The sequence below is a fragment of the Balaenoptera musculus genome, chromosome 20 (assembly GCF_009873245.2).
Source record: "Balaenoptera musculus isolate JJ_BM4_2016_0621 chromosome 20, mBalMus1.pri.v3, whole genome shotgun sequence".
NCBI lineage: Eukaryota > Metazoa > Chordata > Mammalia > Artiodactyla > Balaenopteridae > Balaenoptera > Balaenoptera musculus.
This window is the reverse complement of record NC_045804.1, coordinates 41,373,922-41,401,798: the sequence shown is the minus strand read 5'-3', so window position 1 is coordinate 41,401,798 and position 27,877 is coordinate 41,373,922. Positions and strand designations below refer to the sequence as shown.

At 39.6% G+C, this 27,877-nt stretch overlaps 1 protein-coding gene across 4 annotated transcripts in view; it reads right to left on the bottom strand.

Moving 5' to 3' along the window:
- Positions 1-27,877, bottom strand: part of MYO1D (myosin ID) — a 350,018-nt gene that overhangs the window by 146,616 nt on the left and 175,525 nt on the right. For all 4 annotated transcript variants that reach the window (XM_036837322.1, XM_036837323.1, XM_036837324.1 and 1 more), the window contains exons 17-19: positions 11,784-12,007; positions 8,038-8,182; positions 7,048-7,152 (exon numbers count right to left, since the gene is read on the bottom strand). In XM_036837322.1, coding sequence (XP_036693217.1) covers positions 7,048-7,152; positions 8,038-8,182; positions 11,784-12,007 — 474 coding nt within the window. The remainder of the gene's footprint in view (positions 1-7,047; positions 7,153-8,037; positions 8,183-11,783; positions 12,008-27,877) is intronic.

The window sequence follows — 27,877 nt, the reverse complement described above, 5'->3', positions numbered from 1 at the left end:
GTGGTTCCGAGTCTGTATTTGCAACGACGCGTTGCTTGGTAGTAGCTACCCTTCTAAGATCTCTTTTATTTCTTTATTTACTTTTATTAAAAAACTTTTTTTTTTTTTTTGGCTGCCCTGTGCGGCTTGTGGGATTTTAGTTCCCCGACCAGGGATTGAACCCAGGCCCTCAGCAGTGAGAGCGCGGAGTCCTAACCACTGGACCGCCAGGGAAGTCCCTAAGATCTCTTTTAGACTCACAATTTCATTGAGAAACGTGTCTTTTTATTACCAGAAATCTAAAGATGGGATTGAGCTTAATTTTTTCTACATTTTGAAATCTAGCACCTGACTCCTATTAACTGAAAAAAAATTATACTGGTAAGCATTTACTCAAGTTAAGTAATTTGATAATTTTTTTCCCCAAAATTTACAATGTGCATTTTCAAGCACTTTAAAAACTGCTGATGACATACAAAGGAATGACATGAAGTCCTCTGTTACAATAGGAGTCTGAGACTGGTAGATGGGAGTTGAGATAGATAAGAAACTAAAAAGTGAAAGTAATTTCATAGAAAGAAAAACATAATATAAATAAATATAAATATAATTTCACATAAAGAAAACAAAACTGGATAATGGGTTTGGGAGAAAATGTACGTGTCTGATGCTACAGAGTGCTACTTTGCTAGAGAGTCAGAGAATGCCCACATTTGCAGGTAAATCTTTTCCTAACAGACAGAATTAACCACAGGATATTTTTGTAAATAAGCAGTTAACAACTTGCTGATGAGGACGGTTCAATTTTAGATTTGGGTAATATTTAAATCAAGATACCAAGCACTAAAAATTTCTGAACAACTACCATGTCATGTGTCTCAGTGACTGAAAGGAAAAGGAAAGCAAAACAAAACAAAACAAAAGAAAACAACGAAAGAACCAACTAAGAATCTTCCCCTTAGTAGACTAGAAGGTATAGTTGTGATACAGTTAACTAAATTAGGATAGGTAGGGTAGGATGTAGTGGAATATATTGCTATAGGTAGGATATAGCAAACTAAACTTCAAGTTTTAGTTTGAATTTTATTGTCTTCTCCCCTTTGCCTCATAGTCTTAGAAATCAGTCCATTTTCTAAACATTCCTTTACACAGAGCATATTTTCCAGTCTTCAACTTGACAAAAATGGTATCTGTAATTAAGAGAAAAACAGAGTCTATGTGGTAAAGTAATAACCAGTCTTGGTAGTAATTATTTACTTCACATAGCAACAGTTTTTGCCATAAAAGAGAACTGGCACTTGTCATAAGAGTTGAAACAAGGTGGTTGCAGAGCTTCTACATCAGCATTTTTCTAAGTTGTTTTGCACAACCCTAGCCTTGTGCAATGCTTTGTGAGAGACAGGTTTCCAAGTCAAGCTGGTTTGAGGAACTGCAAACATCCCCCTCCTCCCTCACCGCCCCCCCCCCCCGCCCCCGCCCCACCAGTGGTGTTCAGATCCCACGGATACATCAAAGGCTCATAGAATTCTGCACTTAAAAAGCATGTTTAACTGTTTAACCCAGCCTTTCCCAAACACATTTAGTTGTGGAACTCTTAAAAAAACAAATTCATATTCAATGGAACATTGGTTTGTGAAAACCCTCTAGGAGAACACTAGTCATTTGTATCCATCTTAGAATATGGAAAACGGAGAACATCTAAAATAGAATCTGAATAACAAGTAAAAGTAGGGCTCCTCATCTTTTGTGAAGTCACGCTGAGAAATATATGAGTGTGTTGCAAAAGAAAATGAAAAAAACAAAACTTGTTGCAGAATTTCACAAGGTCACACAAGATTCAGAAAAACAATAGGCAGGGTGGTAAAGTGGAGGGTATAGCTCTTCTTATGATGTGTCCATGAGTTAATCTGGAAACCAACAAACAAAAACCTAAAAGCAGCAGTTCCACTGAAGCACTGTTTAGAAACATTTCATTCTTTTTAATGTAGAAATGTAATTTCTAAAGAGAACAGGTCAAAAGACTCTACCTTGAGGTTTAGCAACTCAAATCATCCTTAAAGCATGAATCAAATGAGTGGGAAGGACATTGATGTAACGAAGGAAAAGCTTTGAGTTGCAAAACTTAGCTCAATCAAAACGGCAAAGACAAATGTCTTACATACACATGTGAATTTGTAAATTCAGACTTACTTAAAGTAGTTCTGGCATAGGGACACAATTTTTGTTCCTCTTAAATTCATAATGTAAAAGAAAAACTAGATCACAGACTCAGTGTTAGATAAGATCTCATCTGATGTCTTCTATTACCCAAGCTAAAACCCTCAACCAGAGAAAAATCCCTATCACTTGCTCTTGCCTGAACACTTCCAGGGATCTGTCTGTAGGTTTCATCAACTCCACAGGGGGCCAGAGATAAAGTTTCCCTGGAGTCAGACCAGGAGAGGACACATTATGGGTACAACTAACTATTTACACAGGTCTCCGACCTTAAAGGACATTTTATAATTGTAGTTAGTGGAAAGTGGCTGTTTCAAAAAGAACCAAAGCATAAAGAAGAGGGCTTTAGTAAAATCATATCAAGTTTCCCTCGGTACATCCTTGGGGATTGAAAAGTTTCTAAAGATGACATTATCTAAGCTATAATGTGAAGAAGTACACTGTATTATTTTGCATGGAACTTAGAAATACAGAAGCATGACTAAAAAGTTTTCAGTTTTTATTCAGTAGGAGCCAGGGAGAGACATGCTGTCAGACATCAAATTGTTATCACTAGAAAGACAGAACCAGAGATGCCAGGCTTTTCTATAGCAGATGATGTAATTCTCAAAACCATCCAACTCTCTCTGATCAGTTGTTCTGATGACTAATTTGACTTCCCAGATATCTTGATACTAGAAAGGAAGGTATCCTAGATAGTAGATAAATTCACTAAATGAATTCACTAAAATGGTACATTCCTTTGTCAAATTCAAAAACTGGCATCATGGCTTATACTGTTATGTGTGGGTGTGTGCATCTGGTTAGCAAAAGTCATTTCTTGGTTGTCTGATCAGCTCTAGGTATACTTATAAAATAGAGTTTCTGGATCTAGGAGTTCAGAATTAAGACTCTACACTTTGGTAACCACCCCAAGCTACTGCCAGCAAGCTTTTCTTGGAGACGTGTATTTCATTCTAAGTTTAAAACAAGCTGCTATTTTGTTAAAAAGTCTGTATTATACTGAGTTGATCTTTTTTCCATAGAATATTTGAACACTAATACCCATTAAATAATAATTCCCCATTACTCCCTCCCCCCAGCCCCTGGTAACCACCATTCTACTTTCTGTTTCTATTAATTTGATTGTTCTAGATATTTCATGGAAGTGGAATCACAAAATGTTTGTCTTTTTGTGTCTTATCACTTAGATAATATCTTCAAGGTTCATCCACATTGTAGCATGTATTTCATTCCCCCCCCCTTTTTTTTTAATGGCTGAACAGTATTCCACTGAATGGACACACATATTCTTTATTCATTCATCTGTTGACAGACATTTGGGTTATTTCCACCTTTAACTACTGTGAAGAATGCTGCTATGAACACTGCAGTACAGTCAATTATCTTTTAAAGAGATTTAAGCGGTAAGAAAGATTTTAGGTATTTACCCATGTAGCTACCACTTCCCTTGCTCTTCATTCTTTGGGGTAAGTCCACATTTCCTTCCGCCTGAAGGACTCCCATTAACATTTCCTATGAGTGTATATCTTCAGACATGCCTAAAAAAGTCTTCATTTCACTTTGGTTTTTGAAAGATACCCTTTGCTAGATACAGAATTCTAGGTTGACAGGTTTTTTTTTTTTTTTCTTTCAGTAAAAAAAAGTTTTAAAGTTGGTGCTCCACTGTCTTCTCACTTGCATTGTTTCTGACAAAAAATATGATGCATCCTCATCTTTTTCCTCTGTCTCTTTTCTCTTTATCACTGGTTTTAAGCAGTTTTTTGTCATGTTGTGCCTTGGTATAGTTTTCCTCATGTTTTTTTGTGTTTGATGTCTGTTGATGAGTTTATAGTTTTCATCCAATTTGGAAAAATTGCAGCCATTATTTTTTCAAATATTAAAAAATTTTCCCTCCTCTTCTCTCTTACAGAGACTCCACATGCACTTACATTTAGGCCACCTGAAGTTGGCTCATGGCATCCTGATATTCTGTTCTTTCGGGGAAGCATCTCCCCCCGCGCCCCACCCCTGCCCCGTGTATTTCATTCTGCAGTGGAAGCACGGAGTCTTAACCACTGGACCACCAGGGAAGTCCATGTATTTCATTCTGGGTAGTTTTATTGCTATATCTTCAAGTTTAGTCTTCTTCTGCATATGTCTAAACTGTTAATTCTATCAAGTGTATTTTTTTTAAACATCAGACACTGTATTTTTCATTTCTATTCATAAAATATACACATTTTATTAAAACAATTGTTTTAATGACCTTGTCTGTTAATTCTATAATCTGTGTCAGTTCTGGATCAGTTTGATTGATTTTTCTTCTCATTTTATAGTTTCCTGCTGTTTTGTACGCCGGGTAATTTTTGATTGGATGCCATGCACTCTGAATTTTATCTTCTGAGTGCTGGATATTATGTATTCCTGTAAATATTTGAGGGCTTTGTTCTGGGACACTGTTAGATTACTTGTAAACAGTTTGGTTCTTCTGGTGATTTGTTGGGTGGGATTAGGGCAGTGTTTAGTCAGGGCTAATTATACCCCACCACTGAGGCCAAGATTCTTGTTAGGATTCTACCCAATGTCCCATGAATCATGAGGTTTTTCCAATCTGGCTGCAGAGACAGGCACTACTTGCAACCCTGTGTGAGCACTGGGTATTGTTACCTCTAATTCTTTGGGTGGTTCTTTCCCAAGCCTTGGGTGGTTTCCTCACATGCATGTGCTGAACTACTCGGCTGAATACCTGAAGTGGACCCTCTGAAGATCTCTGGAGTTCTCTCTGTGCACTCTCTCTGCTCTGGTACTCTGCGCTGCAAACTCTAGCTGTCTTAGTATCTCCCAGCTCGCAGCTCTGCCTTGGCTGCCCCCTGCTCACGCCACAGACCAGAACTCTCTCCAGGAAGTAAACTGGCTAATTGTAGGGCTCATCACTTCATTTGTTTCTCATCCTTCGGGGATCACTGCCTTTCCTTGCTGGACGTGCACTGTATTTTTTTTTTAAATTGAAGTATAGCTCATTTACAATGTTGTGTTAATTTCTGCTGTACAGCAAAGTGACTCAGTTATACACATATAAACATTCTTTTTTATATCCTTTTCCACTGTGGTTTATCCCAGGATATTGCATATAGTTCCCTGTGCTATACAGTAGGACCTTGTTGTTTATCCATTCTACACATAATAGTTTGCATCTACTAACCCCAAACTCCCAGTCCCTCCCTCCCGCATGTGCACTGTCTTGAAAACCACAGTTACACATATTTTGTCCTTTTGCTTTTTTAACCTTTATTCTTTCATTCATTTTAGTAGATACACTGTATTCTATTGTGTACATACATGATTATTTATTAATCCAATCACATACTGATGCATACTTATGTTTTTTCACCCAGTTTTTTGACTGCTACAATGTATGAAACTGTTCATATATCTATCTTTGGATATATGTGTAAATATATTGCAGGATAAATCCTGAGTTATGGAATTCCTAGATAAAGTGGTCTGTGTATTTTATTTTATTTATTTTTTAAAATTTATTTATTTATTTATTTATGGCTGCATTGGGTCTTCATTGCTGCGCGTGGGTTTTCTCTAGTTGCAGCGAGTGGGGGCTACTCTTCATACTCTTCGTTGTGGTATGCGGGCTTCTCTGCAGTGGCTTCTCTCGTTGCGGACCTTGGGCTCTAGGTGTGCAGGCTTCAGTAGTTGTGGCTCACAGGCTTAGCTGCTCCGTGGCATGTGGGATATTCCCGGACCAGGGCTCGAACCCACGTCCCTTGCATTGGCAGGCGGATTCTTAACCACTGTGCCACCAGGGAAGTCCTGGTCTGTGTATTTATTGTCCATTCGAAAGGACTGTATCTTATACTCCTACCAATAGCATTTCCCCAAACCCTTGAGAATACTGGTTGTTATCAACATTTTAAAGTTTGCTAAATTTATAGTTGAAAAATAATATTTCACTATTTTGATCTGAATAATACTGCAATTATGCACTTTTTGAAGATGTGATACAAAACACCTCTAAAATCACCTAAATCTGGACCTTTGTTATAAGTAATTCTTTGATAATTTTCTTAATTCTTCCTTTGGAATATTGGCATATTTATGTCAATATCATTTCTGGGGTCAATCTAGGCAATATTTTTCTTAAATTCACCCATTTCATTGGTATTTTAAAATTTATTTGCATAATTTTTCAAAATGCTCTTTTACAATTATCTCAATTTTCCCTCTATTTTTTGAAAACAAGTGTTTTAAAGTTTTAAACACCAACTATATCCCTTTCCTTCCACTTTCCAGCTTCCATATTTCCCCTTGCTCAACTGCTCTCATTCCCAGGTAAAAAACAGTCCTCATGTGTCCTGCTTCAGATACGCAAATATAGTCATAGCACATAATTCCCCTCCACCCCACTTCCAAGTCTCACTATGTCCTTCTCCCTTTTCCAAATTACGTTTTCTCCCCATTACCTGTTTTTTAAAAAAATCATAATAAAACATGTATAAAAAGTACTGAATGACCGTTAAATACAAGCCAGACCAGTATGCTATAGACAAAGTGCTATGAAAGATACATGCAATAAAACACAAATCCCTGACCTCAGGGAGATTCCCCTTCTCCTGTCTTAAAAAGAAATGGCTACCAAAAATATTCACTTCCCTAATTAGTCTTTATAGCCTAACCCCAAACTTGTAGTCACTTCAGCCATTCCATCAATGCCTCACCATATATATACAGGTAGAGCTCACTGATGATGAAGCCAGTTATGTACCTATTGTTCTGTTTTACTGTGGTCATAGCTAAGTCAGTTTCACCTGAATCAGACTTTTCTTTCCAAGGAGGTCTGTTTCAAGCTTGCCTTACCTTACGGACATGACAGGAAAAGAGGACGTTCATGTATTTGTCCTTCCGTTTCAGTTCGTTCGCAACGGGGACGAATGTGCCTGAGGTCTGAGGTGTATCTGGCTTCTGAAAGATCAAGGAAACACGATAAAATGAGTATGCTTAACATTTTGTTTTTTTAAAATTTATTTATTTTTGGCTGCGTGGAGTCTTTGTTGCCGCGCTCGGGCTTTTCTCTAGTTGCAGCGAGTGGGGGCTACTCTTCATTGCAGTGCACAGGCTTCTCATTGAGGTGGCTTCTCTTGTTGTGGAGCACGGGCTCTAGGCACGCGGGCTTCAGTAGTTGTGGCACGCGGGCTCAGTAGTTGTGGCTCGCGGGCTCTAGAGTGCAGGTTCAGTAGTTGTGGCGCACGGGCTTAGCTGCTCTGCGGCATGTGGGATCTTCCCAGACCAGGGATTGAACCCATGTCCCCTGCATTGGCAGGCAGATTCTTAACCACTGCGCCACCAGGGAAGCCCTGCTTAACATTTTAGATGAGAAGGCAGTCTTTTACTGCTTTATAACTCTACTCACATAACTTCACACATGTACTTTTTACCTCCCCATCCCAGATGATAAGCTACTAAAGGGTTATTATAACACCAATGGTCCTAGAATATTTTAAAAATAAGGAATGGGAGAGAGGATGAAATCCAGCTTCGGAGATAATTGATACAAAGGTGGTAATTAAAAATAGTTGCTCACTTATGCAAGGGAAGGTTTAAATGATCAAAGCCAGATTACTGAATGTACGTAATTCATATGGATACAAGACAGAGAACTCTCTTTAAAGTGAGGGAAACATCAAATATCGTACACTGAGAAGCAATAAAGTCTTTTAGTTTAGTATCTCTCATAGAAATTTAGTTTCTGAAGGTGTCTTAGTCTTTCTACAAACACTTGGAGAAAAATCCTTCTCTTTCTTTGTTAGGGGAGCAGGAGTGGATTCCACTTTGTCCTCCTGGACTTACCGAAGCAAGATAGTTGCCCTCCCAGGCCCTCTGGAGCCCAAGGTCAGCCCTTTGGCCCTTCAACATTTCTACAGCTGCAGCCTTTGCCCTAACCTGGGGCAGGTCTGAAGCAGGTATGGTCTTGATGAGCTGGGATGCTCTCCATCTATAAGTAAACAAGCAAAATGTATGAGGCTTTAGAAATCACATCCCATTCATTCTCAAAAATAACTGAAGCAGCCATTAAACAGAATTAAATTACTTGCGTGCTACCCTAAAAAAAGTAAAATGCCTCCAAAATATACACAGAACATGTTAAAATACACATAGTTGTATGTGGACAGAGATTTTTTGTAAAACTTCCTTTGCTGTTTGCGTGTTTTGGAAGCAACCAGAATTTAGTGATATGTGGACTCTCTTATATCTATAGTTAGGGTGTAGGAACTTCGGATTCATCACTCATTCATTGAACAAATGTTTTCTAGGCACGTACTAAACTCCAGATGCTGTTCTAGGGAGTGGAAGCACAGCAGTAAACAAACAGATGAAGGTCCTTTCTGCTAGGTGCTGATAGTCTAGAGAGCAGAGACAGACAAGATACAAACCAATGCTTAAATACACAGGATGGATGATGTGATTAGTGCTATGGAAGAAAATAAGGCAAGGAAAGGGGGACAGGAGTGCTGCAGAGGGAAGGACCAGGGAGCAGGTGTTAGTCACAGAGGGTGGTCTGGGAGGCACCCCTGATGAGGATATGTGAGCAGGAAGTGGAGGAGCCAGCTGTATGGATACTTGTTCCAGGAAGAGAAAACAGTGAGTGCAAAGGCTCTGAAGTGTGAGCTGGTTTGGTGTGTGAGAGGACAAGCAAGGAGTCCTGTGAGCTGGAGCAGGGGCCTGGGGGAGGGGAACAGGAGGGGGTGTCAGAGGGAGAGCCGGGGCCAGGATCCACAGAGCCAAGGGGGCCCTGTGCCTGGTCAGCCTCTCCCCTCTTCACTGCCCACAGTGGCCCAGGACAGGGTCCACAGCTGACTGACTCCAGAGACCCATGGCAAACCAGAAGCACACACTTCTCATCCTGATCAAGCAAACCGCCATCTTTAAACACGTGTAGCCGACAACAGCTGCCGCCGGAAACGTGAGCAGCCTTGACCACATGAAGAAGCTGGGCGTGAGGAAGGCTCCCAGCCTTCCCGGGATGAGAAAGAGTTACTAGGAGGAGTGGGAGCGAGCTTAAGTACGATTAGACACACACGGAGATGTTAGAGGAAAACAAGACCCCACAATCACAGCAAAATCCTTTAACACACTTCTCTCAGGATTCCACAGATCAAAAATGCAAGAATAAATTAAATATGATACAGTGACTAGACCAGGGGTTGGTAAACTACAGCCTGTGCCAAACACGGCCCATACAGCTAAGAATAGTTTTTACGTGTTTAACCAAACAAAATAAAATATGTGACAAAGACCATATGGAGCCCACAAAGCCTAAAATATTTACTATCTGGCCCTTTACAGAAAAAGTGTGCCTTTGAACTAGATTAACACAGCTGGCAAGATTCATTCAATGTGTGTGTGTGTGTGTGTGTGTGTGTGTGTGTGTGTGTGTGTACAGTCAAGACACAGAGCAGATGTATTATTTTCAAAATGCTCATTGACTATAAGCCCTAAGAAGGCTGGGACAGTATTTCACATCCTTCTTGTTTGTCACTGTATCCCTAGAACCTAGGTCAGTGTCTGTGACACAGCAGGTGTTGAGTAAATACTTGCTGAATGAATAAACTGAATTTTACAAAAAATAATCAATTCTAGGCCATACATAAAACCTCCAAGTCTAAAAAAGAAGACTGTACAGGCTACAGTGCGACATCATCAAAATCAATAATTCTTTGCAGCCATTAAAAATATGACATAGATCTTTACTTATTGTGATGGACAGGTCTCCAAGACTTATTTTTAAGTAAAGTCATATAACCATACATATAGTCCTCCTTGTGGAAAAAAGAGAGGGGAAAAAACCCAAATGCATACACACTCACAGTATAAGCACACATTTCCATAGTACTTATTATGTGTCAGGCACTATCTGAAATGCTTTATACATATTTACTCATAATCCTTTCAACAACCCTACGAGCAGGTGCTATGACTATGGCCCTTTTACAGATAAGAAAACTGAGGCACAGAGAGGTTAACTCATTTGCCCAAGGTTACACAGCTAGTCAGTGGCAGAGCTAGAATATGAACCCAGGCTCCAGGGTGTGTGTTCTTAACCACTGTATCATGCTTCTCTTATGTGTGTATGTGTTTGTAAGTGCACAGACAAAGATTTAGAAGGATACAAACTAATTGTTAATGAGTGGTTATCTAAGGGGAAAGAAAGAAAATGGGGAGAGACAAGAGGAGGTGTGGAGGATTTCAACTTTATATCCTGCAAATTTTTATATTATGTCACTTTATTTACTTAAAAAAATTTTTTTTGGTCGCACCGCATAGCATGTGGAATCTTAGCTCCCCAAGCAGGATCGAACCCATGCCCCTGCAGTGGGAGCACAGAGTCTTAACCACTGGACCTCCAGGGAAGTCCCTATGTCACTTCAAAAAAATGAGCATTTATTCATGTATCATGTAATCACTTTTTAGATTATGTCAAATATGCAGGTGACATGATACAATTCATGAAAAAAAATTTATCTGTGCAGTAAAAAGGCTGCCAAGATTTACAGCTAACATTTATAGTACTGTATGGGAGAATGGAGGGCTGGGGTGCTTTTGCTTTCAATAATGCTCTACTGTTTTATTTTTTTCTTTTTATGAGCAATCATTTTTTTTAAAGCAAATGAGATACGTATTAAAGAGTTTTCCTTGCATGCATTTTCTTTCTTTTGATATCTGCCATTCAGTACATTGATTTACATTCAATACATCAATTACATCAATACGTTAATTAGTTCATGGTGTTCTTGGTGGAATACCATAATGCCAAAGGACCACATTTGAGAACCATCAGCTTAGTTTATGCGACTAGATGGCTGTGTCTAAGACATAGCTAAACATATCTGGTGCACGCTGTCAACAAACAAGCTCAAAAAGCGAGGAGAAAGGAGCTACGAATAACTACAGAGTCAGATTCAGGGCAGTTTATTAAAAAAATGAAGATTAGCTGGAAAGGTATCAAATGTTACATGGGCGTTAATTAATTTATTTACTTATTTGTTTAAAAAAATAGCTTGCTCTGTAACAGTGTTTTCTGCCTTTTATTTTAAAATCACCTGGAAAACTTTAAAAAGGGCCTCCACTTGGGCTCCGCTCCCCAGCACCATTAAACAGGACTTTCTGGAGGTGGGACTTGGGCATCTGTGTGTTTTATAAACTCCTTGTGAATGTCAGGTGCGGGATAGAGAACCCCTGCTCTGAAAGGATGAACAGACTTCCTAGTGTGAGTGACGTGTGGTGATTTTAATAAAGTTATCTTTTTGCTAATAAAAGAAAGGAGAGACATCATGCCACTAGCTTATCTTAAACTTGGCTTGATTCAGGCCTTGTGGCATACTGCTGTCTACTGCTAATGGAAAAATAAATGGACAGTTCTATTATTTGGAGGGGTAGGCAAATGCCCTTTGAAAGTGAAATCTATGAAGGTGGAGACACAAGGTAAAAGCAACGTCATGTAGCAAATGGTGGAGCTAATGTCACGGTCTCAGATCTGTAAATTTATACAGTACGTGTACTGCCACAAATGGATGCAGCACATACCAAGTCCTTACCTATTAAAAATAGCCTGTAGGGCTTCCTCGAAACGGCAGAGCACTCTGGGAGGGGCTGGCCACTTCACGTGCTTGCCGTGGTCCCTCATGGTCTTGATGCCGTGGAAGCGTCTGGACACCTCGTGGATGTATGACTTCACTTTGTAGCGACGGTAGTATCTGATAATTGTCAGAGCTGCCTTGGTCCTCTTGTACCGCATACGGGCCAGGGTGCCCCGCCACACCTTCGCAATAGAGGAAAAAAAAAAGGAAAATGTTGCTGGTTGGCTGAGTAGTAGATCACGTTGAAATCACAGAAGCTCCTTTACTTAGCAGCTCAACCTGGCAATTTGTATGCGTCACAAAATCAGCCAGAGCATGTCAGTTCTGCCTGCCACCAACAGATGGCACTAGGAGTCACGTCCCTCATTTTGATTCAGTGTCTAGCTGTTCGTTATCTCCAAAGGAGGCGTGCGCGGATTCTGAAGCAGAGCCCTGTTCTAACTTTACGGTCGTGTAAAGAAGAAAGCCAAAATACCATTATCTTTGGATAAATATTTTAAGAATGTTGAAAGGAAGCAAGATGAGTCAGAACACAAAGCCATCAGCATCCATAATTCTCTTACGAAACCTAGCTTCGCATAGATTATACACATTGGCCACTAGTGTAATGTCACATTGGATGTATGAACTGATTTATACACAGTCTGTGCAGCCCCCCTCCCCAGGTAAACTCCCAAGAATTTAGATGTATTCCTGGAGAAAGGGTAAAAAACAAATTACTAATATGAATCTGTTAAATTTTTTCAGTGATCAGAAATCAATCAGACATTATGTAAATGTCTCAGTGCCTGCTTTATCCAAACATGGTGAAGTCACAGATACTTATATTTTTTTCAGGACCCCATACTTCTCAATCTCTCAAGTAAAAAGAAATTTGGTGTAATCTTCATTATTGGCTCTTCGCCTAAATACGCTTTCTACCACCAAACGTATTCTTTCTTCCACGGTATTTCCAGTATAAATCCCTTTCTTTCCCTTTCTGCTACTACAGTCCCAAGACCCCAAACTTCCTCATTGTTTTCTTGGATAAACTCCTCGTACACATCGGGATCACGCTCCAGGTGATACTCACCGCTGCTACTTAAATGACTGTCCCAATTCTTAGGTTGATGGTACTACTTCCCTCCCTGTCTCTGGCCTCTCAGGACCAAGATATTCAACCTCCAGTTCAAAGCCCACAGTATGGGTTCTCCAGGATCACTCAGGGTTCTTTTATTTCTTCTTAGATCCCCATCTGCGCCCACCACTTTCTCTCAGAAAAACTGGTATGATACGTCTTTTATTCAGCCATTTTAGGTTGGTCTTCATGAAGGCTCCTCAACAGGTACCATGTGCTTGCAAAGCCCTCCCTTTCCAGCCTGCTGTACAAATATGAGGAGGTCATCCACGGACCCCAAAGAGGAACTAATGGGTCAAGAAAAACCATGATATGTGAGGGAAACACGACATAGGAGCAATTTCGGATGAACCTGGAGCTCACGTATAAACAGAATATATAAAGACAAAGAGGCAGTGAAAAGTCACTCGTTGCTGCGTGTGGCATCAGCACAGTAACTTGTTCTAGTCAAGATGCCTCGCTTCTTGTGGACGAATCTATCACGCACATGGCTTTGTCAGGCCTTCACCCAAGTGCTAAAATAAAGGTCCCTTCTTTAGTATCTTGAAAAACCAAAAGAGTACAATTAGAGGGTAGAAATCTGGAATTCAATTTTTTAAAGAAAACACATTTTTAAAGTTTCATACTGTTTGTTGCTTTTTTTTTTTTTTTAAGAGGAAGGAAATTAAGACCCCCCTGGAGCCACATCTATATAGGAAATCAATCTTATAATTATCAAAAAGTGTTTTATAAAGATTTTTTATTAAAATGTTTTTGGTTAGACTCTAGTATAATCTGAAAAAAAATGTATAAGTAGGTGCTTTTTAAGGGGTAGTTTTTTTTTTTTTGGGCAACCTTTTAGATTTCATCTGTGTCCTTAGTTTATTTAGGTTTTGTGTAGTTGAAAAATCAGATAGCACAAAAATGCTATAAAAAAGACAGCAGCCCTTCCCCTTGCCCACCTAAGCCCACCTCCCCATCTCACGGTGTCATTTCATGCCAACTATTTTAACTGTTTCTTCTCGTGACAGTTAAATACACATATAATTTATTTATATGTATACACATACATATACACAGTATACACATATGCTGTATAATACATATATACTGTTATTTCTTGGTGGATCCTTTGAGACCCTATCCAAATTACAGAAATTGGTGATTTAGCTCTCCTACCATCACTATTACCTCTCCTTTATAATCCCAATAATAATTACATCAAAAATTTAAAGTCCATAGTGTTTACATTATTACATCTGTTATATTAACTATATTATTTGGGAGAAAGGAGTTTTGTGAGCCTGCAGTAATATCATCAACTTTATCAGAAGTCCCTTCGGCTTTATTTATTTTTCTAACATCAGAGAAAAAGTGGCAGTGAAAACTACGGAGGCAAATGATTTCTATGCAAAAAAATGATTCATGTATTTTCCCTTATAATGCCTTATAAACGGATACGCTCCCCAGGACTTTGTGTGGGAGAAGGGCTGTGGTTGATCGTCTCATGAAGGGTCTGAAGGTTGGAACTTAAGGTATGAGACAGATCTTCCCGTTTCCCTCTTTGTTTAAAGAGCTTAAACTGTGGGGTTTTTCAAGTCATACAAAGATTACCTCCAGAGAGGACTTAGCCTGATGATAGAGCGTCTAAAGGGGGAAAATTAAATGTTATATTCAATAAGCAAATGCTTAATGCTCATTTGATTATGCCTAGAGAGGTTCAGCAAAAAACCAGGGAGCCAGAGGGGCCCTCATTCAACAATATGAACACTAAAAGTGGAACCAACCAGACCTTATGTGCTTTAGGATCTGATGCAAGAGAGTGGGGGCTGAACCCTGAAGGAGACCTGATGGGATCTGGGAGAGGAAGTTATCAGAAGGTACAAGGCAGGGATCAGGCTGACGGAGAGGGCAAGCAAGTCATTTCTTAGGTGGAACCGAGGATAGAGGCGAACAGAGCGGGTGAATTGGAGGACACACTGAGGTATAAAAAGAGAACATTAGGGCCACAGGTCACACATCCCTGCTACTGAATTTTAGACACAATTCCTCTCTTCGGTACCTTGACCCCCTACAGTTAATTTTCAACACAGCAGCTGAGTGATCCTTTTTTTCTTTTTAAATTAATTAATTTATTTATTTTGGCTGTGTTGGGTCTCATTGCTGCACACGGGCTTTTTCTAGTTGCAGCAAGAGTGGGCTTCTCATTGCAGTGGCTTCTCTTGTTGCGGGGCACAGGCTCTAGGCGTGAGGGCTTCAGCAGTTGTGGCGCACGGGCTCCAGCAGTTGTGGCGCACGGGCTCAGTAGTTGTGGCTTGCGGGCTCTAGAGCGCAGGCTCAGTAGTTGTGGCGCATGGGCTTAGTTGCTCCACGGCATATGGGATCCTCCTGGACCAGGGCTCGAACCCGTGTCCCCTGCATTGGCAGGCGGACTCTTAACCACTGCGCCACCAGGGAAGTCCCCTGAGTGATCCTTTTAAGACCAAAGTCAGATCGTGTCACTTCTCTGCTTAAAACTCTGCCGCGGTGCTCCAGCTCCCCCAGAGTGAAAGCCAAAGTCCCTCCCCTGGCCCACAAGCGCCACATGAGTTGGTACTGTCACCGGCCAGCTCCTTCCACTGTCCTCTCCTGGCTCACTCCAGCCACACTGGGCCCTGCTCTACCCTGCACAGGCCTCCTGTCTCAGGGCCTTTCCTTCTGCCTGGAAGGATCTTCCTCCAGATATCACATGGCTATCTTCCTCACTCTCTAAGTCCTTGCTCAGCTGTCACCTTCCCAATGAGCCCGGCCCTGACCATCTATGGAAAAATTCCCCTTGTCCACCCTCCCCTCCTGGTACTCTCCACTCTCTGTACCATGCTCTATTTTCTTCTCTTGCCTCTGGCACTTAACACTCTATAACACCTGTAATTTACATATGATTGTATTGTTTATGCTCTCCCTCTACTGGAATTTAAGCTCTACTAGGCCAGGGATCTTTGCTTCTTTTGCTCACTGATGAATCTCCACTGCCTGGAACAGTGCCAAGGACATAGTAGCCACTCAATAGTATTTGTTGGGTCGTATGGCATATACCCTGAGAAAACCATAATTCAAAAAGAGTCATGTACCACAATGTTCATTGCAGCTCTATTTACAATAGCCAGGACATGGAAGCAACCTAAGTGTCCATCGACAGATGAATGGATAAAGAAGATGTGGCACATATATACAATGGAATATTACTCAGCCATAAAAAGAAATGAAAGTGAGTTATTTGTAGCGAGGTGGAGGGACCTAGAGTCTGTCATACAGAGTGAAGTAAGTCAGAAAGAGAAAAACAAATACCGTATGCTAACACATATATATATATGGAATCTAAAAAAAAAAAAAAAAGGTTCTGAAGAACCTAGGGGCAGGACAGGAATAAAGATGCAGATGTAGAGAATGGACTTGAGGACATGGGGAGGGGGAAGGGTAAGCTGGGACAAAGTGAGAGAGTGGCATGGACATATATACACTACCAAATGTAAAATAGATAGCTAGTGGGAAGCAGCTGCATTGCACAGGGAGATCAGCTCGGTGCTTTGTGTCCACCTAGAGGGGTGGGATAGGGAGGGTGGTAGGGAGACGCAAGAAGGAGGAGATATGGGGATATATGTTTATGTATAGCTGATTCACTTTGTTATACAGCAGAAACTAACACACCATTGTAAAGCAATTATACTCCAATAAAGATGTTTAAAAAAAAAATAGTATTTGTTGAGTGGCTGAATGTTTCCAACTTCATCTTGCAAGCCTGATATTGAATCTTTCATTTTCGCTGTCACGTTTTCCACTTTCAAGAACTCATCTTCGTTCTCCAAATATCCCTTTTAAAAGCATGTTGTTCTTGTTTTACAAAAGCATCCTTCCTCTCAAGCAGATGAATTATGGTTTTACTTTTTATGCTGCTCCCCACATTGCATCTGTTACCTATAAATCCCCTCTTCTCCCATTTGTCTTGGTCTTGGTCTTTTGAGCTAGAGGCCTTGCTTGAATGTCTGGGGATCCTTGGCTGTCCATTCACTGAAAAGTGAAAAGCCACTTGGAAGCTCTGTATGTGTGCTTTGTGGGTGGTGGACTTCACTACAGGGTGACTAGGTGGGGACCAACCATCTGTGGGGGACCCCAGCAATGTCCGTACCTTAAACTGTTTTCTCATTGCTGCCAGAATTCTGAGTGAAGGGGGCTGGAGGAAATCTTTCGTATCTAGACTTTCGCTTAATTTACTTGATTTCAACTTGGTGCCTGACCCCTCTCCTCCACTGGTGCATGACGTCCCCAAGCCCAGAGCTTCTCTGGTTCAATTTCTTCAGAGTAAACTTCTTGTCTTCTATCAGAATGAGACTGAGGTAGCTCGTCCAACTTTGTGAGGTTAGGAGAGTTGGATGTATAATTGCTCTCTTTTTAAATTAATTAATTAATTAATTAATTTTTTGCTGCGTTGGGTCTTCGCTGCAGTGGGCGGGCTTCTCATTGCGGTGGCTTCTCTTGTTGCAGAGCACGGGCTCTAGGAGTGCGGGCTTCAGTAGTTGTGGCACACGGGCTTAGTTGCTCCGTGGCACGTGGGATCTTCCCAGACCAGGGCTGGAACCCGTGTCCCCTGCATTGGCAGGTGGATTCTTAACCACTGTGCCACCAGGGAAGTCACTATAATTGCTCTTTATACAGAGTTTCAACCATTCTACTCCTCCAGCTCTACCCCTCACCCCTACCTACAGAGGTACCTGGTCCTTCCCATCCTGAATCTTCCTACAGCCCCATGGTTGGGTGACCTGGCTTGCTTGTCTGCAGGCACTTAGATTTCAGCATTCTCCACCAGCTTGGGGGACTAACCACATGTTCACTTACTTCCAAAATTATGATGATGCCTCTTTTCTGCTGTTGTTTCCATTATGGTTCTATTTGTCCTTGTGGGTTTCTCCAATTTTCATCCCCTACTGCTGATTGAGGGGTTTTGAGAGGAGTAGATATAAGCACAGTCTGTCATGTCTAACCAGATGTTTTATAATGCCATCTTAATTCGACCATGTTTTCCTCTTCCTTGGTGGTCAGGCATTTCAAAGCAACATCTGTCAGTCATTAAAGTACAAGATACACTTTGCAAAAGATGTAGGATTCTAGGTAACACTCTGTTAAGAAGTAGGTCAATTACATAGCTTCAGTTTAGCTTCAGAAACAAACACAGGTCAGCTTTCTGTTTTTCTCTAGTTCTCCATGTTTTTGTTTTCTAGTCATTATGGGTGTTGGGTCTTTTCTGCCTGTTCTCAAACAGCTCCCTGTTGCCTTGAATTGGATATTCTCTTAGTTTCTACAACCGAAATCCTTCAAAATTCCAGCTTCCAAGCTTCCGAGGCCCTCCATGCCTAGGGACAACTTTGGGAGAAGCATCTTTCTTCTATTTCTAGCCTTAAGTCCTCCATACAGTCATTTTGGCTGAGTTCTGACAGTATATGGTTGCTAAAGAGTTGTGGTGGAGGAGAATTTATTTAGGTACCAGGTTGAACTCTGAGCAAATTGTAAAATACACAAAATCTATCTTTGGTATCCATATACCCCATCATATTTAGAATACGACACCCATTTTGGAATATTTCATGATTGGTTAACGAAGGAGTCATTTTAAAGGAAGGCCCCTCCTAGGAGTTATTTTAAAGGAAGATTCAAAGACAGAAAAAATTTTCTGAGTTATTCCTCTTCAACCCAAATATCTCTATGAGGGACAAAATGAATAAAGACCTGATGTGCTATTTTTAAAATGCTAGTGCGGTACCCATGTTTTTACCAGAATAGCAGGTTAATATGTACCAAGAAGAAACTAAGACCCAGTGAATATAATTTGTAAGTTCTTAGCATAAATTTTGACACAAAATTCCTTGGTTTTACAGATAAATTAATAGCATTTCAGATGACCCAGGGGAGAAATTAAGAAATAATGAAATATACTAAGTGAAGTATGGCAGACAGAGAAAGACAAATATCATATGATATCACTTATATGTGGAATCTAAAAAAATGATATAAATGAGCTTATATACAAAAACAGAAACAGACTCACAGACTTAGAAAACAAACTTATGGTTACCAAAGGGGAAAGGTGGAGGGGAGGGATAAATTAGGAGTTTGAGATTAACATACACACACTACTATATATAAGACAGATAACCAACAAGGACCTACTGTATAGCACAGGGAAATCTACTCAATATTCTGTAATAACCTATAAGGGAAAAGAATGTGAAAAAGAATAGATACATGTATACGTATAACTGAATCACCTTGCTGTACACCTGAAACTAACACAACATTGTAAATCAACTATACTCCAATATAAAATAAAAATTAAAGAAAGAAATGAAATAACCAGATCTTCAGTCAATAAACAGATGTAAAACCTTCAAATAAAGAGACCCGCACCCCGCCAGAAAAAAAAAAAAAAAAAAGAGCATGTGTGAGCCTGATCATTATAAATTATCCTGATGAACTTAACTATGTGCGTGTAAGTATAATTTAGAAATGATCACCCCTGAGCTTTACCTTGGTCTGGCAGACTAACTTGCCAAGTTAGTTGACTTGTGACCTTCATTTGGGACTCATACATTTTCTATATGGCCTTCTCCAGATCCATTAGCCTAGAAATTCTTTAGTGCATACAACTGTTGCCTAATATGATGATGCTATAGTCTGACAACCTCCTTGTAACTGTAACTTCAAGAAGCAATTGAACCTCTTAGTCAATTATTGTCAGAAGACTAGCTCAACATTAACTCTGTCAAAACCCAAATTGCAATTAGTTTGAAGATAAACGAAAACAAAATTACTCCAGCTAACAGGTTAAGTAATTCTGATGGGCCTTTCAGGATTCAATCTTGTTCAAAAGTAAACTGCCTGTGGAGCTCTATTGAAGTGGTTGCTTTCTTCTGTTTGGTTAAAAAAATTTTTTTTCTTAAGAGTTACAAAGTTGATAATTCATCTTCAAAAATCGCTCAGGTCAAGTCTATTTCAGAACTGCTTTTTGACATAGAACCTCAGGGTTTGGGTCAAGTGTTTGGGCATTTCAGTAGATCCAACGAGGCATCTGGGGATGTTTTAAGTTTGTGTGAAGACACCTGCTGCCTTGTCCACCCCCAGATCCACTGTCATCCAAGACAGAGGTGGCTCATCAACCAGTCAGGGGACAGGTTGGGCTTTTATCTTATGTAACAAATGTTCTGACTTTTCTTCCTTTATGTCTAGCATCTAGAACATGCAGAATTCCTTTAAAAAACCCCCCAAAACCCAGTAACCTTTGTTTCAGACGCTTGCAAATGAACTCAATTTTGAATGGTTCCCTAGGTCTCTCAAAAACTCAGATAATAACTGGTATTTGAAAGGACCAGCCAAAGGTGCATCCTAACATTCTTTTCTATAGAGTTTCAAAAGTGAATTCTGGAACATAAGGCCTTTGAAATGCTCCTTGAAAAAAGGGTTCCATTTTCAGTAAGTTCAGGAAGGCTGCATACTGCAATTCCTTTTTGGAGATTCATAATGTACATTAGCATATTAAAAGCTCTAAGAAGTTCTATGTAAGTAAACCTATTTTAACTTTGTTCAACAAAATTTAAAAAACATTTCAATTTTTAAAATTTAAAACCAAAATTTAACTACAGAACCCTTTGTACACAGATTACTCATTCATTTTGAAGGGGATCAATATATGCCATCCCAAAACATGCCATGGTGGCATAAGCATTACTGAGCATTTGTTCATTCTATAAGAATTTCCCAAATTCCTACTGTACGTTTGGTTTCTATCGGGGACACAGAGGAAAACAGGGGACACCTATGCTATTCTAGGAAAAACCAAACATGCCTATGAGATAACTGGGAAACAACTACAACTGATCCCCTAAAAAGTGAGATCTGGTCAAAGGCCACAACAATGGAAACCTCAATGTAAAGAAGCTTGAATTCCTGTCACAGTGAGGCTCTTTCAAGAAGTCCAGCACTGCGAGAGGGACAGCTCCCTGTCTGGCAGGGAGTTGGGGTAGAGTGGAAAGAATCTTTCCCTGGAGAGGCCAGCATTCCCTACAGACTACTTTGCAGGCTTCAGGTGCTTCGGCTGTAAAGCAAGGATGTTACACTAGATGATTTATAAGAGCACATACTCATATTCTATCTTAACAGCTACTGATAATGAACAAAAATTTTTAAGTGTTAAAGGTTCTTTCTGATCTAAAGTGCACATGGCATTGACAACCACTATCTTTGATTTTCATCAGATTACTGTTATGACTCCTCAGACTAGGGAGAGAAAACATTATTTCATTATTATGTACTAGGCCTTATGCTAGACACTTGATATACATTAAAAATAGGTTTTTAAAGCACTTATGCTTGACATATATTTGTACGTTGCTGCTTTATGTTTCTCTTACTAATAATTCAACATTAAAAAACAGCAGGGAATACATTTGACATAAGTTTCTTGAAGTCATACATTAATATATTTTTTGCTGGCAAACACCTGGCTTTGAGAAACAGTCATTTTTCAGACCTAAAACCCTGCTTCTACAGAGGAATGTGATTCATATTCACAGCTCTTGCTAGGAGCCTGGCTCTGGCTGTAGGCAATGGGTGATGGTGCCAGCAGGGTTTTGTTGAGGCCAGCGCTCTTCAATGTATCCCTGTACCCCAAATATGCTATTGGTTCCCAGTGTTCACACCAATGGTGATGTGGGGTGATGATGCTTCCTGGGGGGGGGGATTTCAGAATGTTGGGGGAAAGGAAATAATTTGGAAAAGGCCCCTTAGATTACTTGGGTAAACATTAAATATGCTTCCTCTTTTTATTTTTCTGTCTTAGACTGTAATTAACGTAAGGCGAAATGGCAGGATAAGAAAAAGTACACTTACTAAGGACAGATACTTTTTCAACAGTTCAAATTTACACAAGTTCAACATAATATGATTAAAAAACTATGAAGATCATTCCTGGTCATAACTCAATGCCAAAGAGAAAAAAAAGAATACAACTGCGCTGTTGGGTGCATGATTTATCATAATAGTAGGCAACACACTATTATGATCAGAGTATTAACTAGCTCATGCTGGAAAAATGCTGTGGTGAGACAGACAGAAATGCTACTATTTAGAGAAAAATCTAAACTGAAATGCTAGGTTTTCTCAGTGATGTTGAGGTTTTATACTTGTACACATAGCTGTAACTATATTACTGATAATCCTATCGGAAACACAACCTTGTACTTACAAATCTGAAAAATCCTACTACCTAATCTATTTCTTTCCCAAGAAATGTTTTATAACATAATATTTGAAGACTGAAGTTTCTTAGTTATATGCCAATCAAGTCAGAACAGATTTAAAATGGATGTCAACAGGAATATAATTAATTTTTCAACTAATATAAATATAAATATAATGTGTATATTTTTATCAGTCATTTAAAATTCTTTTTTATAAACGGCATATTTCTATTTTTTAAATCCATTTTCTTTGGATTGTCTTTTATTGATTTGTATGAGCTCTTTATAAATTAAGGGAATCATCTTTTTGTTATTAGCATTTTAAATATTTTTTCCAGTAGGCCAATGATCTTTTGGTACTATTTATGGTATACTACCATACAGAAGTTGTCTTTTAAAAAAATTGTGTGCGGTCAAATGTATTCATTTTTCTTTTATGGTTACATACATATTTTACACAAAACTGAGATCACATAATTATCATAAAGTGCTTTGCAATGCTTTTTATTTGATACATCAAGCACATTTTCCCATGTGATCAAATATCCTCCTATAATGTGATTCTGAACGGCCTCACAGTACTCAACCAGATACATGCATATAATTCAGTTAACCAACCTCCTACTGTGTGGTATTTCTGGTGTTTTCTGCAATTTAAAATATCATTTTAGGAGTATCATTGTACATATTCTAATTCTAATTCTAGAAATAGAATTGCTGCTGCGACTCATTTACATTTCCAAATGCCACATGCTAAAGTATTCATTTCCAAACTCTACCATGCGAAGAGTTAAAAAGAATTAACTAGATTGATATAGGATAACATATTGTTGCTATGGTTCAATTGCTTTGATTAGGAATATAAAAAATTCACTGGCTATTTGAATTTTTTCTGTTGTGAATTCTCTTTCCATTCCTTGTTTTTGTCCATCACATATTTGTAATTTTACATAATGATTTGTAAGGGCTTTTTATATATGAAATAAGCTAAACTTTTATTACATTTACAAAGGCTCTTTAGCATTTTGCCTTTTAACATCTCCTGGCCATGGTTATTGGTCCTGGCTAATAAAACATGAGAAGACATTTTCTAGGTGTTTCTGAGAAAGAAAATGTCTCACTCTTCAGAGAGAATGTCCAAGTACTTCTAGAAGAGATTTCCTTGAATAACGAAACGTGGCTTCTGTAACTGCTGGCAGCCATCTGGCAACCACAAGGGGGAGCCACACTGAGAAAGAAGATGACCCAAGAGAAGGCTTCCTGATGTATGAAATAAATCCCCGTTATACTCTGTGCCCGTCTGAGTTGAGTTTTCTTTTTACGCTCTCCCCTCCTCCCCTCCCCTCTCCTTCCCTCTCCTCTCCTCCCCTCTATTCCTTTCCCCTTCCCTCCTACTCTCTCTTTCTCCCCTTCTCCCTTCCTTGCAACTGAACACATTGTGATACAATGATATTTTTTGAGAAACAGAAATTTTAAATGTTTATTCAGAGATATTTATCAACCTTTGCCCTTATGATTCTTCTTTTGCTGCTGCTAAACTCAGAAAGGCCCTCCCTACTTTAAAATCAAATATGTGTCTAGGGACTTTATTGGCAGTTCAGTGGTTAAGACTCTGCCTTTCAATGCAGGGGGTGTGGGTTTGATCCCTGGTCGGGGAACACACATGCCTCGGGGTGTGGCCAAAAAATTTAAATAATAAATAAAAATAAATAAATTGCACATCTCTTAGAAAAAAACTTTAAATGTGTGTCTATAAAAAGAATTTGTCTTGTTAAAATGTAAGTTCTATGTGGAGGAGTGGTCTCAATCACAAATAGGAGAGAGCCTTTATTTCACAATCACTTCATGAATGGCAGGAAACTGTGTCTACTCTAGTAGATTATCCATAATTAAAGATGTGTGAAATGCCCACTAAAGCTCTGGATTCTTTGAAATACAAATGAGTTACCAGCTACGGCTGATGAGTATGACAGGAGAAATGTTCTATTTGGATCAAACTTATGTGAGTGGAATGAATCTAAGTCAGATCCTACCTGGTCAGGCATTAAGAAGAGTTAACACTGGAAATCTTTATGAGGATGTCTCCTCTGAAATAGCTGCATAAAAAAATCACTGGGAAATAATCAGGAATATATAATAATCAGGAGATATATATATAGCCACACTCCCACCCACCCACATACATAAAACTACTTGACTGCAAAAGGCGTAAGCTATAGTGAAAGGGTATATTCTATAGATTTTAATATATAAGTCATATTAAATCAGCATTTTCATACAAAGTCAGCTCAACCATATATATCTTGGATTTAGAGAATAATCAGACTGCTTTTAGAACGAACATCAGCGTTAGACTTGCCAATAAACAACTCTTTCTGTCTGTGAAATATTTTTGGACCATCAAACGCTACCCTTCTTTTTGGTCTTTTTCACTCATCTCAACTGGCTTGTGATCAATATTTCAGGGAACTCTTCCTTAGCTGCCCTCTAGGTATCCTTCCAGAAAACCTAAACCCAAATTCCAGCTGAAAACTTCACAGACAGAAATTCTGCTGCACTGAGCCTTGAAGAAAGGAATGTGCACCAGTATTTCAAAAAAAAAAAAAAAAAAAAAAAAAAGTGACAGAAGCACAGACGCGGCAGTGATACTGCTGAAAATGCCTTCCAAATGTTCACACCCTCTCTTGCTGCAGAGTTTTTTGCTTATGTAGTTCCCTCTGCTTGCATCTCCTCTCCCTGGACTTCTCCTAGAGTCAGCTCGTTCTCAATTTTTCGGTCTCACTTTAATGTCACCTCCTCAGAGAGGTCTTCCCTGACCAGCCCATTTCCCTTGTCCTCTGAATGACTGTCCCAATTCAGGCCTTCCTTTCCTTCATGCCTGTTACATAACTTATAATTATTTGTTGACTAAGTTTTTCTGTCTTACTCCTCAATTAGAATGTATGTTGCATGAAGACAAGGACTATTTCTATTATATTCATCCCGGTGTCTCCAAAGAGTGCCTGGCAATAAACACATTTGTTGAATGAATGGATACTTATTGGCTTGAATACACTAAAGATCTTTTATTACAAGTTTAAAAGAAGACTTACTTATCTGTGAAAAAGGCCCCACGGAATGTTTGACAACCAAGTAACCTTAGGGTTTAAGAGCTCACTTAAGAGAAGCAGACAACTCATCCCGTTACACAGCAGTGCAGCCGAGCCAAGCAAATATTGAAACATCCAAGGAAGTGACACGCGGCAGCTGCCACGCAGTTCTCAAGCCTTAATGGAATTTCAAGATCAGTGGTGACGCTTGATGGTTCTAGAGCAGTCTAGCATGAATGAGCATCTGCTTGGCAAACTGCTGCCAGTTTGCCAGTGAGGAACACGAGGCGTGAAAAAGTCTGGTTTTCAGTGAATGTTTCGTTTACGTTAAAAGAATTTCTTTCACTAAAAACGTAAAAATCTTCATCTTAAATATGGATACTCTAAATTAAGTTCCTAATTCCCTGTTCATCCCAGTTACAGGATTTTTCATGAAAAGTTCCCCCTTTGCTTTTTTTTTTTTTTTTGACACAAGTCAACACCTTAGTGTCACTGCTTTTTATCAAGTGACCGAGGAAAATGTGACCTGGTACATCCTTTATTCTGTCCTGGAGCCAAAGAGACTGAGAAAGAGCTCATAGACTCTACTGTGTATTATTCCTTTCTTTCACTGGGCCTGTGAGAATAATCTAATTCCTCTACTACTGGAATGAGAGGAAAGAGGGGGAAAAAAACCCCTAGACTGGGAAATTCTATCCAATTCAAATATACAAATATTGTATACTAGTTCTCAAATTAACAAAAATCAGGTTCCAATGAATGTATAAGGAACCAGCTCTTGGTTAGATCACTTAGATGAACTATCTATTCAGGCTCATAGGTCAAGGATGACTGAGAAGATACTGTAATTAATGTAGCTTTGGCTTTAACTCAGCAGCTGACAGGTATTCTCTAGTTCCCTTCTCTTCTTGTGAGGCTACCCAGCACATATTCTGTTCTGCCAGAGGGGCAGAAAACTCTTGCTTCTTTTTCACATCTCCAAGGAGTTCACCGAGTCACTACATTATGGCAAAAGGAGCTAGGTAGCTCATTCCACGTCTGTGGAGGTTTATCCTCTAAATCAAAAATCATGCAACAAGTTTCCGTGATCACCACATTCAGGACTGTATCTGGCCAGGCTAAGACTACAAAACACATAGCTTCTTGACTTAACCTTCAAATAACAACTATAGGAAACTGTCTTATTACTAAATAACTTTGCTTTGAATCCTGGATTTTCTTCCTCTTCCAAATACATATATTGTTAATGTAGCTTTAAGTTAGCTGTCATCTACAGAAAACCCCATGCTAAGTTGTTATGATAGCAAATATTTATTCCCTTCCTCTTGACCTACGTGGGTCACCCCATTGATGTGACCTGCTTTGGTCAACGAGATACATATGCATGTGACCTGAACAGCTTGAAATGTGCTTGTGTGGTCAGCCTTGCCCTCTTAGGCTTTTGCTGTTAACCATGAGAAGAACATGCCCCTGGGATCCACTGACACCAGAAAAAAATAAGCCGCACGTGGAGCCAATCTGTACTCAGCCCACGGCCTGGGATGGGCTCAGCCAAAAATGGCCAAACCTTGGATGCATGAGGAAGAAGTAAATTCTGACTGTTATAGCCACTGTGTTTTAGAGATGTGGTGGGCTGAACAATCCACCCCCCGCCCCCCCCCGCCCACGAAAAGATTTCTACCTCTTAATCCTTGGAACCGGTAATTTCACGTGACAAAAAAAGGACTTTGCAGATGTGATTAGGTGAAGGATCTTGAGATGGGTAGATTATCCTGGATTATCTGTTTGGACCCTAAATGCAATCCCATATATCTATATAAGAGGGAGGTGGTAGGAGATCTGAAGATAGACGAGGGGATGACATATGACTATGGAAGCAGAGACTGCAGCCACAAACCATGGAATTCTGGCAGCTACCAGAAGCTGGAAGAAGCCAGGAATAGATAATCCCCTACAACCACTAGAGGAAGTGTGGCCTTGATGTCACCTTGATTTTGGCCCAGTGAAACTGATTTCAGACTTCTGGCCTCCAGAACTGTGAGAGGATGAATTTCTGTTGTTTCAAGCCACTGAGTTTGTGATCATTTTTATAGTAGTCATAGGAAACCAATACAGGTGGTTTGTGGCATAATTATGCCAATGGTCAACTGATATATACCCAAACCAATAATAATAATATTAATAATATCAATGTTAATAAGAATAGCAAACATATAGTACCTGCCATATGCTAGGCACTGATCAAAGTATGTTGAATATATTAAGTCATTTAATACTCACAACAATACTATAAGGTGGGTACTCTTACTCCCCTTTTACAGATGAGGAAACTGAAGAACAGAGAGGTCCCAAAGTTTCATCTTGTAAGTGTTGGAGCTGGGATTGGAACCCAAGCGCCTTGTGGTTGACTGAAGCCAAGAACTACCTGCTGGTAAGGCAGCAGTAGAGACTAGAAATTACACAGAAATTAGCGATTCTTCAACTCTGGCAGCAGAGTTAAAACTTAAAGGCTTCTTTCCCAGTTAGGAATAACTCTTATGCCTACTAATTACTCCATTTGCTTGGTATGATGAAGGTACCTCATTTAAATGCATATGACTA